The 15,562-nt window shown below is 37.1% G+C and overlaps 1 protein-coding gene across 1 annotated transcript in view; it reads right to left on the bottom strand.

The window, feature by feature from the left end:
• The window catches only part of LOC122550236 (alpha-1,6-mannosylglycoprotein 6-beta-N-acetylglucosaminyltransferase A-like), a 54,684-nt gene that overhangs the window by 34,463 nt on the left and 4,659 nt on the right, over window positions 1–15,562 (bottom strand). The window contains exons 2-5 of the mRNA XM_043690994.1: window positions 14,034–14,123; window positions 9,837–9,908; window positions 6,636–6,797; window positions 2,231–2,400 (exon numbers count right to left, since the gene is read on the bottom strand). Of these exons, the coding sequence (XP_043546929.1) occupies window positions 2,231–2,400; window positions 6,636–6,797; window positions 9,837–9,908; window positions 14,034–14,120 (491 nt within the window). The 5' untranslated portion in view covers window positions 14,121–14,123. The remainder of the gene's footprint in view (window positions 1–2,230; window positions 2,401–6,635; window positions 6,798–9,836; window positions 9,909–14,033; window positions 14,124–15,562) is intronic.

Raw genomic sequence — 15,562 nt, forward strand, 5'->3', positions numbered from 1 at the left:
GAGATCAATCTGAGATGGGTACAGTTGAGAACAGAAGTGAGTCAAACAGTCAGGGCAGGCAGGGACAAGGTAGGACTAATAAATTAAACTGCATTTATTTCAATGCAAGGGACCTAAGAGGGAAGCTGAAAATGTGTTGCTGGAAAAGCGCAGCATCCAGAGAACAGGAGAATCGACGTTTCGGGCATAAGCCCTTCTTCAGGAATGATTCCTGAAGAAGGGCTTATGCCCAAAACGTCGATTCTCCTGTTCCCTGGATGCTGCCTGACCTGCTGCGCTTTTCCAGCAACACATTTTCAAGTCCAATTACTTGTTAGTCATATGTATCAAAAGAGGAGAGAGTTGCTTATTCTGGGGACACGGTCAGGAATGGGTGGGAAGGTAGTGAACAAACCACTGATCACACTTTACATGTAAAATCGGTTCCCAGGAGACCACTGGGTTGAAACAGTTTCCCATCAACTTCATAACACATTGGAGGAATGACATACAACAAGACAGGTATTCTTAAAAATATAGTTATGCAAATCCATAATAAAAAGGTTTTGGAGAAAAGGGGTGATAAGATGCATCATAAGCAAATTTTAGATAAGTTACAAAACAGATTTTGTCCTAAGTAATTAAGAAAAGTAGTGTGATAATGCTGCTCCTTTAACAAGCTTGGCTTTTTTTTAAACAGCAAGGTTATAAACGACACAGACTCAGAAAAATCCAGGTTTGAAGGGTTTTAGGGCCAGTTTGATGATAGCTAACAGATGCTACCTTGGGCAAAAGACTTTCAAGTTTAAAAAAAAAATACTTGTACAATGAAACGGTAGCGGCCAGTTCTCCAGCTCAGCTCTTCTCTGGTTTGGTTAGTCACTGAAAGCAGTCAGACAGTTGTGAAGCTGCTGGACCCAAAGAAACAGGTCCATGCTGAATCTCTCTCTCTCTGTCTTCTCTCCTTTAAGACCATGTGTTTGATTTTACCTTTCACGCAAATGGATGTTTAAGAGGATAATTGGAAATATTGGGAACAGCATCATTAATTTGGGATAGTCTGTTGTGTTTTGGATAGGTTAAGTTATTCTGTATTCTGTTCTCTTTTGTTTGTGTTTCATTCTGTAATATTGTAAATAAATTCTGTTTTTTTAAAACTAAATGTTTGACCATCTGCACCCCTTCTGGAATGTCCACTTAAAACAACTAGCAAAGTTAGGGTCTGGGATAGTTGTTGAAATGTTTTGAGGGCGTCTGGCGTGGTCCATAACATGAGCATAACATTTTCTCTTCAATAAATGGAAGGTTAACATTGAGGCCACTTACTTTCCCATACTATTGATCTACTTAATGTGAGAGTCATGTGTATTGTATTATTTTCTATATTTCAATGGTCTACCATCGGCTACTACATTTACGTTGCTGCAAGATCATGACAGTCATCAGAAAATATTTGAATGACAATTGGCTGTTAGATTATCTGTGTAGATAGGATACAACTGAACAAGTTTCGATTGTCAGGAAGGTGCCAGTGTAGTAGCTATTCTTGAACAACTGGTTCTGGAAGCAGTTTGCTCTGAGACATGAGTTTTCAACACCAGATGAAATGTTGTCAGTGCATATCACCTCACACTGAGAACAACGCACTCATCTGCTTCTAAATGTCACTTTATCCATCCAATAAATAATACAGTATCAATATGTATACTGCACATTTCCACATTCATAAGTAAACATTAAGTGTTTGTGTAACATACTCAGAGTGAAGGGATAACCCTTTAGAACTGAGATGAGGAGCCGGAGGATGGTTAATCCGTGGAACTCATTGCTGCAGAGGCCCATGGAGGCCAAGTCATTGAGTGTATTTAAGACAGAGATTGATAGTTTTCTTGTTTGGTGAGCGGATCCAGAGTTATGGGGAGAAGGATTGAAAAATACATCAGCCATGATCAAATGGCACAACAGACTCGATGAGCCGAATGGCCTAATTCTGCTTCTATATCTAATTATCTAGTTTCAGTTAGATTCCATATTTAGTTTCACTACTTTTGCATTTATATAAAGAAATTGTTTCTACTTTAGTTTTTGCTGTTAGCATTCATTACATTGCTATTTATAGTACAACAATTTTAAGTAGCAATTGTACTCAATTGAAATATGCCAGCATTTCGGCAATCCTTTTATTCAGCTCCTAATATTATTTTTTGCCAGATATTTAAGAAAAGTGTGTGTCTTGTTCAGTATAGCTTACCCTTTCAATTCATTTACTGATGTCGACAGCATCAGGTTGTGACCTAATAAGTACACTGAGGCAATGAGATCACTCCATTGCACCAATTCCCCAAGTGGGCCTCCTTTAAAGGCATTTTCGGCTATTTTAAATCCTGACTCCTTTGTCAAAAGACCTAAATGAAGTAAAATCTAACAATAAAGAGAAAAGATTAGTTTTTGTTTTCATCATTTTAGTATGAAATCAACTTTTAAAGCATCATTGACATGTTGTTAAACACTCTAATTTTAAGTTTGATATGTGCAATTAGCCTTTATTTCTGTGAAATCTGTACTAATGAATTCACGCTTCTTTGACAGTTGAATTAATTCCAGACTAAATTGAGACACTTTAGAAAACTCCAGTTCAAGAAAATGAGCCTGATGCATTACCAACAGTGATAAAATAATTGGAAGTTTTCATTATACACAATATAAATCAAGTGGGACTCAGAAATGAAATTCAGAAACAGCACAATCTATAAATGCATTATTTTTGACTGAATTTGAAAGGTAAGTCCACTTCAAAATAAAGAATAATACTGTTTAAAGCACACTAGTCTTGTTGCTAAGTGGACCCTGTGAAATTGCATTAGATCTGTTATTGTATTTTGTTTATACTTGACTTTAATTGAGCATTTCTAACAGTTCAATGTAAAAGTGAGTGTAATGCACTCAAATACCTTGGCAGAAAAGGTCTTATTTAACAAGTAGGGACCATTTATTATTTGTTCCTGGTTACCAAACAGTGATTTCTGCTATAAAACAAGTTTGTAAGTGGGCAATAATCACATAAGATACAACTAAGATTAAGCCAAAAACACTGTTTGATTGAAGGGTCTGCTGAAATTAACTGCTTAGGCTCAAGAAAGAGTAGTTGGGCAAGGTAATGGTGGCTTGCTATCATCATTTGAATTATATCCTTCTAATGTATGGAGTTTTAGAGGAGAAATAGAGAAGAAATTTAGTAGGGAAAAATATTTTACGTCTCTTAATACAATAGCTTTGCTGTTCATTGTGACCATTCCTCTCTAACAGAAGTGGAGGCATAATCGTTGGGTAGAATTTTGCAAACTTAGCTCCTGCAAGAAAGGCAAGAACATTTGTAGGTTAGGATACAGATTTACTAATTGGCAAGCTTTCCCACAATAATTTCCCCAAGCCACAACATTAAAATATGGCTTCTGAGATCGATTAAGGAAGCGAGCAGGAAATGTCATTTCCGATAAAGGAAGGATTCCAAGTTAAAGGGACTGCAACTTGTGTTCCACACACTCACCAGCTCTTGGATGTTTGAGACTGCAGTAAACATGGGAACTGGAGCTCTAGGAAGGTTTTCCTTCGGGCTCTCTCTTACCTGGAGGTTCTGCTTGAGATCTGAGGGGCTGCAGTGAGGTGAGCTCTCACAGGGATGGGGAAATGATGACAACCTTAGGAACCAAGCAGGTAGGTGGATCTAAGTTCATGTGGGATGATCCATCCAACCTAGAGACGGGATACAAAATTATCCTGGAACTCAAGAAGGTGGGCAAGTTGAATGCCATGACATCTTCAGTAAACTATGACTTTCCCAGGATTGTTCATACAAAGCAAAAACTCTCAAATTGAAGTGATTTCACTATTTGAAATTTGAATTTTATTTCTGGAGCATTAAGAAGAGTTAAGTGTTGAAACACTTTCAATAGTCTCACTAACATTTATTTTAGCAGTTAAGGAACTCTTGCTTTCTGCAACGAAAAACATGTATACATATAGATTTTTAAGCTCGTTTTGAGATATTGGTGGAAATGGCCTACAAATCGATCTAAAATTAAGATTAATGGAGATCACTGTTATTCATGCATGAACACTACAGCAACTTTAGTCAAAGGCAGTCATGTTGTCAAATTTGGAAATCCAGAAGTTGCAGTCTGAGTTTCATCACTCCAATCAACCCCACTATTATATTTGCAACCTGACAGCTTGCATTATTCCTCATCAGACAATGCTTGAATGGTGTGAAGCTAATATCCGTGGATAGTAGATATGAAGTCAACTTGCCAGAGAATGCTAAATCTTGTCTATTTCAGTACAAGTCTCCTTTTAGTGATGTGATGTGTGTTCATTACTGCTGGTTGACCTCTCTGATGCATCTGCATAAATGCTAACTGGTAAAAACATCTTACTAACTACACATTACGAGCAAAATCACAATATAAAGTTTATTCTAACAAAATATTCAAATATGTAATATATCATCTTTAATTGGCATTTGTGGCATTTAGCTGAAACAGGTCTAAGGCCAAAACATACAACCATAACTGGGAAACTATAGTTGATATGAACAGAACATTGTTCTCAACACCAACAATTTGTATTTATGTAGCATGCTTAATGTAGTAAACGATTTCAAATTACTCCATAGGAAAACCATCAAGCAAAAATTGGTAACAAACTGCATAGGAAATAATGTTGGAGATTCAAAGGAGGGTCTTAAAGGAGGAAAGAGAAGAGGAGGGGGTTAAGGAGTTCCAAAACTTAGGGCATTGGCAGCTGAAGCATGGTTATCAATGGTTGGAGCAATTAAGATCACAAAGGCTCAAAGGCAAGAATATGATTAAATATCTTGGATTGTAGGTGTGAAGATGATGACACGGTTAAAGAAGGTGAGGCAATAGAAGGATTTAACAATAGATTCAAATTTTAAAATCAAGCTTTTGCTTAACCAGTGGCCCAATTCATGCTGATTGGTGAACTTGATTCGGACATTGGCAGTAGAATTTTGAACAACTTCACGTTTAGAGATGGTGCAATATGTTAGGATTGGTCAGAATTGTGTAGGTCTGGAGGTGGAAAGTATTTGGATGAACATTTCAGCAACAGATGAACTGAGACGGAGATGGAATTAGGCAGTGTACACGTGGAAAAGGTGGCCTTAGTGATGGCACTTATGCAGTTAAAGTTCATGCCAAGGTCCAGCACCAAGATTGCGAAAGTATTTTTATTCAGCCTCACAATTTTCAAAGGCGACAAAGTTAAAGTCAAAATTCTGTGGATGCTGGAAATTTAAAACAACACACCAAAATGGTGGAGAAATTCAGTTCTAGCAACATCTGTAGAGAAAGAAACAGCATTAAATGTTTTGAGTCTGATATGGCTCTTTAGGATGATAGTTCAAGAACAAAGTTTTTGATAAAGATCAAAGACAATGGCTTCTGTTTTTTTCAGCATTTCATTGGGAAATATTTGGAAGGCCCAGAGCTACTGTTCAATTGCAGAATAACAGTAAAGTTTAGGAATAGAGCGTATTCATAGAGCTCAAAAACTTGTCAATAACAGACATCACAAATACGACCATTTAAGTAATTGTAGCTCATGGTTTTCATGATTTTGCCTGATGGAAAGGCAAGCAATTATTCTCAGGTTCCAATAACTTGACAACATGTAAAATGTTCTCCACTGCTTTGTCATCTGATAAATACAAGATTGAAAGTTGCCACAAAAGGAGTGGACTTGCATAGAAAAATATTTCATGGAAACACTACCTCGGGGCATGCAGCAAATGAGGAAACCCCAGCTGAAGACCCATAGGGGCTTACAAAATACAAATTACAAAAATAGAATGTTATTAAATTGTGATATTTTTCATTTGTCTCCTCCAAAATATATCCCATGTTTATCACAGCACGTTTCCACGATCTCTATTCTGGTTAAGAATGAGAGGGGATGAAATTACCTTTGTCATATTTATTCCACATTAGTCTCGCAATACTTCTAGGTTAACTGACATTTACTAGATTTTAGCCTCACAACAACTAAAACCTAAAGCTTATATTTTTGTGTTTGAACAATACATAACCATAATTGTTGCATCTCTGTAACCTCCTCCAAAGCTTCAATCTCACTCTCTCCAAACTTTTCTGTGTCTCTAGTATCTCCACCCAATTTCTCCACCATTGACCGCCACATTTTTGAATTCTCTCCCTGCACCTTCCACCTTCATCTTCTCCTTTAATTAAATTCGATGTCTTCCACTTCTCCCACTAATTTGGTTTAGTATTCATTTCTGTACAGTACTTGGGTACATTGTTCCATGTTCACCAGGTCTGCATTTATATAAATTTACATTTACACACACATTAAAATTTGCATAAATGCAAATTGTATATTCCTATGTTCTAAAACAACTCTATTAAAAGTTGGAATGAAACTGTATAGTCACTTCATCAAATGTATGCTTTTTACCACTTTAAAAAAATGTTGCTCACTATAGAAAAAAATCAGATTTTTAGATGCATATGCAAGTGCAGTTGTATGTTAACCAAACTATCTCATAGGAAATAACTTGTCGAAGTGCTTTTTTCAGAAACAAAAAAGAAATTTAAGGTAACGTATTTGCAATGTTATACCTTTTTTTTTGGTCGATTTTCTAAATTCCGTTTCTTTGCCAATGCTTTCATATCCATGATCCAGTTCTCTTTCATCCTTTCTATTCTTAGTTTTATCCATGTGAGCTCTTTACGTTCAGCCAGCATTTCCAACAAAACATCGAGACTGGTTGCAACCTCGGCCTAACAATAATGGAGTAATTGTGATTCTGAACACCAAACAGAAAATAATGCAACAATGGAAGAAAAAGTATTCTCTCAGATAAAGTACAGATGACTGTAATAAAGAGCACTGTTATGACCAGATCCAAACAGGGTCTCTGATAGTTGTTCTGCTCAAATCCTCCAACCCTGGCAACATCTTTGTAAATCTCTTCTGAACCCTTTCATGTTTCATAACATCCTTCCTGTGGGAGGGAGACCAGAACAGTTCCAGACAGAATACAACCAACCAACCATCAAGTCAATTTTGTATCCACTTTGCCAGCTTGACCTGGATTCCAAGCAATCTAACCTTCCAGAGCAGCCTACCATGTGGAACCGTATCAAAGGCCTTAGTGAAATCCGTATGGACTACGTCTGCCGCTCTGCCTTCGTCAACCTTCCTGGTCACTTCATCAAAGAACAAATTTGTGAACAATTCAGACATTGATCTTTAAAGCTTTTAGTTTTTAATCTTTTTGGACTCCCCACTTAATTCTAATCTGTGTCTGTGTGCACCACATTATTAATTTTTTTTTTGTAATTAATTAGTTTAATATTTTTAAAATGTGAGTTAATTGGGTATGGGAGAAAGAATCCACAAAGTTTTAAATTAATCTTTTTGTATCTAACTGAGGGATCGTGTGAATAAAGAAGAGCCAAAGAGACCTTGGAGTCCAGGTTCATATTTTCTTGAAAGTGGACAAACAGGTAGATAGGATAGTGAAGAAGCATTTGATATGCTTTCCTTTAATAGTCAGAGCATTGAGTATAGGAGTTGGGTGGTCATGTTGCAGTTGTACAGGATATTGGTTAGGCCACTGTTGGAATATTGTATGCAATTCTGGTCTCCCTCCCATCAGAAGGATGTTGTGGAACATGAAAGGGTTCAGAAAACATTTACAAGGATGGATAAAAACAAGAGTTGAAGGATTGAGATATAGGCAGAGGGTGTATAGCCTGGGGCTGTTTTCCCTTGAGTGTTGGAGGCTGAGGGGTGATCTTATAGAGGTTTATAAAATTGAGGGGGGTGGGTAGAGTAAAGAGACAAGGTGTTTTCTCCGGGTTGGGGGAGTCTAGAACTAGAGGATATAGGTTTTGGCAACTTTTTCACACACGGTGGTGCGTGTAAGGAATGAGCTGCCAGGGGAAGTGGTGAATGCTCGTACAATTACAGCATTTAAAAGGCATCTGGATGGGAATATGAATAGGAAGGGTTTAGAGGGATATGGGCCAAGTGCTCGCAAATGGGATTCAATTAGGTTAGGATATCTGGTTGGCATGGACCAGTTGTATCAAACGGTCTGTTTCCATGCTGTACATCTCTATGACTCTGAGCCAGTTCATCCATCCTCACCTGGAATTTTCAGTATTCTGTTTGCAGCCCTCATTTTTGACCCACTACGTATCCTAGAAAGGTCACTTGGACCTTAAACTCCCTCTTTGAGAGACTGACCATGAGGTCATCTGACTGTATTTTCCAGAGAAGACTTCCAGTTGTCCTAAGCATGTTACCTATATGTTGCTGTACACTGAGCGGTCATCTAGGTACACTACAAAATTACATAAACCTGTCACTATCTGGTTCATTGGCCTTTCAAATTAGAATTGGAGAATCCCTACAGTGTGGAAACAGGCCCTTTGGCCCAACAAGTCCACACCGACCCTCCGAAGAGTAACCCACCCAGACACATTCCTGTACATTTACCCCTGACTAATTTCGCACACTATGGGCAATTTAGCCTGGCCAATTCACCTAACCTGCACATCTTTGGATTTTAGGAAGAAACCAGAGGACCCTGAGGAAACCCACGCAGACACGGAGAGAATGTGCAAACGCCACACAGATAGTCGCCTAAGGCTGGAATCGAACCCAGGTCCCTGGCGCTGTAAGGTAGCAGTGCTAACTACTGAACCATTTTGGAGTCCAAACAGCATGACTCAACACTGGTATAGTTACATAGGCAGAAATTTCCTTTGGATGGGCTACCGGGGATTCTGCTAGTTTCCCCTGAGTAAATCTATCTTGACTTTACTGACCCTATCCATGCAATCTTCCAGTTGGAGTATCAGGTAGGAGTCAATTCTGGTCATTTTTTGGCCTTAAGAAACTGTCCAACTTGGGCACCTACACAAATAGCTGCAATTTCCATTGCTAGGCTCTGTTAGTTGGCATTCCAGCACATAGTTGATCACTCCTGGACATGGGTCAGTTTTTCAGAGAATACCAACAGAGATTTTACCTTACAGGAGAGGCCTCTCCTGCATCCATATTATTGAGAGCTAGGGTGGAGCAACCAGACTTGTCTCTGCAAATGCCTTTAAATAGAGTGAACAGCCACATTAGGTGTGCTTGCTGCTCTGCAACTAGGTCAGTATGTAAGAAGTCTAAGCTCGTTAGTATTTTGATACGGGTTAGTTAGGTAATAGGTATTCAATGTGGTTATGGGCACTTAAGGAAGAAACAACTTTAAAAAAAGTCAGAAATATTTAAGGAAAATTACTGCAGATGCTAGAATTTGTATTTAACACAATAAATGCTGGAAATCACAGCAGGCCAGGCAACATCTGTGGACAGAGAGCAAGCTAACATTTTGAATCTAGATGATTTTTCATCAGGTGGGTGGCAGCAAGTCTTAGTTTTTGTAAATTCTGCTATCTTTGCTATGATGGAGAGCTCTCCAATGTGGCAAAAGTTCATGTCCAAGTTTAATTTCAGTCTCTTATCAATGAAAGGTATAGAGTTGGTAGGGAATAGAGTTTGGAGCATAGATCATCAAAAATTGCTTTAGTTTCCCCAATTCCACAACATTTACAAACATCTCTGTAAGAATAAAAATTTCAAGAGGTGTTTATTGTATTTAAAGAAAGACTAATAGAAAGCATAAGAATACCTTGTGGATTGTATAATGTGCTTTAAATAATATATATATATACTTGAATTAAAATTACAAAAACTATTGCTTCTGATAGTTTATTTCTAAAAACATTTAAAATGTATTAATGATTCAACTCTCTCACCTTGGGTTTTAAGGCATCATTATTAGCAACCTCATTTATTCTTACTGGAAGCATAGGGCAGAAATTCTCAATCTAAAGAAATATAGACAATTAATATATCACATTAAAATTGAACAATATAACAGAACAAGAAATAGATCTTGTTTTTTTTTTAAACTTTGAGTAGAATCTGTACCTTTAACTCTTTCACTCTGAAACTAATTGTTTGGAATATACGAAAGCCCTGAATGGCTGACTCTTCAATTTAATTTATTTTGCAGTGGGTGTGCCTGACTTTTGTCATGCGCCTTAAACCACAGATGAATTTTTCTAAATGGTGAATTCTTGTTCATTTCTAAATTATCGGTAATGGCATTAGTTCCAATTTTCAATGGATCTAGAACCATCCTTTTAAGTTTTTGTTTATTCTTGCAGTTTACAGTAAAAGTAGTACCATGCTCTGTAGGTCATCACTGCACATTTATCGCTCTATTCTATTAGGGGTCCTACCTATAACTGAAGAGTTCTCAGTCTTTACAACTCTCTTTCACTTTGTTCACATCAGTGGCTTCATGAAGAACAGTGAAAAAAAGAGATCAATATTTCTATAATTTCTAATGATGACAGAACTACACAATTCAATATTTACAGCTTTATATGAACTTTGGCTTTGCTTTCAATTATTTCATGCTTTCATGAAAAGGAATGACCCACAGCAACTAACATGCTATGGTGCTCAAAGTCACTCACTGGCAATATAGCAAGTTTGTCAGGAAGAAAAACTCAATTTATTTGGTTACCAAAATCCTATTCTATATTAATAATGTTAAGAATACGAAACTTTATAGGATGGTTATGGTTTGAAATGTTTCCTTTAATTTATGGTGAAACCAAGTGGTGTGAAGAGAAGAAAAGTAATATTATATCTAGGTGATAATCCAGAATATTTCCGAAAACAAAACTTGAAATCCCCAAACTGAAGAATAACTGGAGATAAACTGGGCACCTGGTGAACACATTGATAAGAAACCCTAAAAATAAATATGAAAATAAGTGCAATTCAAACAACCTTAGGATTAAAGTATATTTAAAATTAATGTGTGTTAACTTCAAGGTCAATGTTAGAAGTTAAGACATTGAACATCAGATAGCCCATTTCTGAGCCTCTTGTAAGAGTGAGGACTTCTCTGGTTATCTTCTGAAAAGAAGTTAGAAGTTAGCAATTCTGGGAAAGAGGGTTGTAAATTTATGGTTTAAAATTAATGACAATTTGGCATTTGCCAAATATTATTAAATCATTTGCTTGAACTCTCGTATTGCACATCCTGTTTCATGTGCTATTCAGTGTGCAGCATGGTCAGAACTCAATCTTGCCTATTACCAAAACAAAAAAAAATTAATGCATTGTTTTTCATTTTGTTCATAAGTAGTGAAATGGACAATACAGGTTTGAATGATTAGATTAGATTAGAAGAGTAACCCAACCATACCTATTTCCCTTTGACTAATCTAACACTACGGGCAATTTAGCATGGCCAATTCACCTGACTTGCACATCTTTGGACTGTGGGAGGAAACCGGAGCACCCAGAGGAAACCCACGCAGACACGGGGAGAATATACAAACTCCATACAGTCACCGAGGCTGGAATCGAACCTGGGATCCTGGTGCTGTGTGGCAGCAGTGCTAACCACTGAGCCATTGTGCCACCCAATGATTTATGGTATGATATATTTCCAATTACCTTATGTGATAGAGTGTACTTCTTGAAAATTTGATCTCAGCTAGAGGGACAACAGTGTTAAATTTGACTTCAATGATTTTAAACATGGGAAAAGATTGAATTAGCTTTTGGCTTAGAATTGACGTGGGGAACAGAGTTTGGAGCACTGATCATCAAAAATGACTTTAGTTTCTCCAATTCCACAATATTTACAAACATCACCCGAAGAATAAAAATTTCAAGATGTGTTTACTGTATTTAAAGTATGTATTTATTGTATGCAACTATGTCTGCGTTGAGGATGAGCAAAGAAACGATCATATTTAGTTGTGATTTTAGAATGCAGTATGGAGACATGTTTCAGTAGTAAAGAAAAAGACAAAGTTTGGTAAGAAAAAGAGGGAAAACAACATCTCATTTGTTAATATTTGAAAGTACCTTAATTACATGAAATTAAATCCTGTAACAAATGATTTAAGTACAAGCAATATATTAGTACTGGATGCACTTTCTCAAAATTCCATAGATACTAGAATGGCCCCACAGATTGGAAGTCAGCAAATGTAATTCCTCTATCCAAGATAGTAGGAAGAAAACAGGGAACTGTGTGTGTTAGTTACCAACATCGATCACCTGGATAATTCTTGAGTTTCTTATTAAGAAAGTCGCAACAACATGACTCTATAACATATTTAGAAAATCATAGTACAATCAAAATCAACATGGTTTTATAGAAAGGAACTAATGTCTGTCAAATTTACTTCAATTTCTTTATGATACAAGCAGCAGCGTGGACAAAGGGAATCAGTAAATGTAGTATACTTGAATTTCCAAAAGATGCTACACACGGCTCATTGAGTTGGAGGAAATGTACTAACACATATAGGGGATTGAGTAGTGAATAAGGAGCGGAGTACAGACAAATGGTACATTTTTACATTAGTAGGTTATGTCTAGGGCCACAGCTGCTGTACTTACACCCAATGTTAATGAATTAGACAAACAGACTAAAAGTAATCTAAAAGTAAGAGACTAAAAGAACTAACTAGAAATACAAAGCTTGATGGGGATGAAATCTGTGAGGGGGACACAGCAATGCTGCAGAAAGTATTTGCAAAGGTTAAGTGATTGAGCTATGTGACAGCAGACAGGTTATTTTGTGGGAGGTGCAAACTTATTCAATTTGATAGTAAGAATAAAAAAATTGTATTCTTTAAAACATGAAACTTGTAAATGTTGATGTTCAGAGAGACTTGGGTGTATCTGTACAAATACATCCAGTTAGCATGCTGGCAAAGTGAGCAATTATGAAAGCATTTAGTATGTTGGCCTTTATTTTCAGGAGATTGAAGATTTGGAATAAAAAAGTCCTCTGAGATTGTATAAGGCTTTGGCAAGGCCACTCTTGGAATACTATGTTCAGTTTCAGACTTCACACTGAAGGAAAGGTATGCTTGTATTCCAACACAGTGCAGCAATGAGATCGCTTGCTTCCTGATCAGATTGCTTCCCAATCACTATAAATTGCACAGGTACCATGTCAAGTTTAGGTGAAGGAGAGGTGATTTCACTGAAAAATACAAGATTTTGAAGGGGCTTTACACTGAGAAATTGTTCCCCTGGCTGAAGAGTGACTGGGGCAGTCTGAGGACAAGATGACTATAATTTAGGACTGACATTGTAAAATAAAATTGTGAATCTTCGGGATTCTCTACCTCAGAGTTGTGGAGGCTTCATCGTTATTGCAATTAAGGATGAGACAGACAGATTTCTTTTCTCTCGTGGAATCAAAGGAAAGGTAAGAAAGCGGTGTTTATGCTGATAATCAACCAGGTTTGTATTGCATGGTGGGGCAGGCTTAAAAGGCCTTATGATCTACGCCTGCTCATATTTCTTACATTAACTTCACCAAGAGTGCATGTTCATTATATTTGAATAGGAGATCACTATGCATTGCTTCAACTTTTAAAAAATGACAGTATGGTAAAACAAAGAAGGTTAACACAAGTGACATAATACAGTAAAGTAGCAAACCAATTTAAAAAGGCAATACTTTGCTGAATTTTGCAAACCTGAAAACTAAAGTCTTTCTGCAACTCAGTGAAGTTATTAGATGTACTTCTTTTTATGCCTTAAGTCTACGGCTCACCTTTTGCAGTGTAGAAATAAAGAAAAAAATGACAGGCTCCTTCATCATTGACAATTCTATGATGCTATTTATTTAAATTTAGCCTGGTTTCTGATGGGTGAAATAATATTCACTGGAATCAATGTCAGTAGCCTGAATCTTTTTTCCCCAAAGTAGAATGCATGGGAAAACTATAATGATATTGTATTAACTGACAGACTCACTATTAGTTATTGAAAATTGAATGTTTCAGGAATTTGAGAGAAAAAAAATCACATTGCTCATAGGTAAGTCACACGTTTGCGACTGCACTGTATGTAACCCGAGACGTTAGACAATTTTTTAAATGGAAGTAAAAATAACATACCTCACTGAGATACACAATAAATGAACATACAGTTCCATTGACACCATATTTTGCATAGCAAGGTTCAGATTTCCACATCTCTTGCATCCACTTGAGCAAATATAAAGTGAGAAGAAAATTATAATCGCAAGTGTTCAGTATTAAGATTTATTACATTCGTGTTTGCTAATTTGAAAAGAATCCTTTATCATTAGCATCACTAGAAAAAGGTCAAAAATATAAAAATACATTGTAACATCTTACAAAAATAATCTTAAAACTTGGTTTCCACTCAGCTTTTTATCTTTTCTCCTTCAAATAAAGTTACTCAGATTTTGGCACTTTGTCCTACAGTTTTTAGATGATCCTTTAAAAAAGGTCCATTTGAATCCGCTTTTATAGTCAACCATTGCTCTGACATTAACTCCTGCTTATTTACTAATGATTTGTTATTAATAAATCCGTGCCCATCGTTATTTGTTTGAATCCCTTCAATTTAGTCCCAGCATCATGACCAACCTAATCAAAGTCGACATTGAGAGAAATTGTAGGGCTTTTTCTGTGGATCATTCCATCATTTCCCTTCATTTATTTCCATGCTTACTTTGTGTTACAAACTTGATGATACCATCCTGCTCCATCACGTGTCTGCTATGTGGCATTGCACATACAGGGTTACTTCCTATTTATCTTAATCAGCATATCTGCCTTGCCTCAAAGTTCTACCTTTGACCCTTTTCTATTCCTAATCCACGTTTCCCCTAGGTGATATTTTAATGAAGCATACAACCAGTTTTCTTGCGTATGCCAACCGACACCATGGTACTTTTTTACCATCCCTCTTGAATTGATGACTTGTCTTCCTGACTTCAAAACACAATTGTATCTGCATGGAGCGAAATTTAAGAGATGAGAATAGTGACTTCCCTTGATAACAAAGCAATATTTGACTGACTATGGAACCAAGGTTTTCCAGCAAAGTATTAGACAATTGGGATGAGGCAAAATTTTCCACCAGACATTGGTTGTGATTGTTAGAAGTCTTAGAATATTGCTGTAAAGTTCCTCAGAGCAGTGCCCCAAACTCAAGCATCTTGAGCAGCTTCATCATGATGTCAGAAGTGGGGGTCATAGAGGGATAGAGATGTACAGCATGGAAACAGACCCTTCCGGTCCAACCCGTCCATGCCAACCAGATATCCCAAACCAATCTAGTCCCACCTGCCAACACCCAGCCCATATCCCTCCAAACCCTTCCTATTCATATACCCATCCAAATGCCTCTTAAATGTTGCAATTGTACCAGCCTCCACCACTTCCTCTGGCAGCTCCTTCTATACACGAACCACCCTCTGTGTGAAAATGTTGCCCCTTAGGTCTCTTTTATATCTTTCCCCTCTCACCTCTAGTTCTGGACTCCCCGACCCTAGGGAAAAGACTTTGTCTATTTTCCCTATCTATGCCCCTCATAATTGTGGCAACATCCTTGTAAGTCTTTTCTGAACCCTTTCAAGTTTCACAACATCTTTCCGATAGGAAGGAGACCAGAA

This window comes from Chiloscyllium plagiosum, chromosome 5 (assembly GCF_004010195.1).
Source record: "Chiloscyllium plagiosum isolate BGI_BamShark_2017 chromosome 5, ASM401019v2, whole genome shotgun sequence".
Classification (NCBI taxonomy): domain Eukaryota; kingdom Metazoa; phylum Chordata; class Chondrichthyes; order Orectolobiformes; family Hemiscylliidae; genus Chiloscyllium; species Chiloscyllium plagiosum.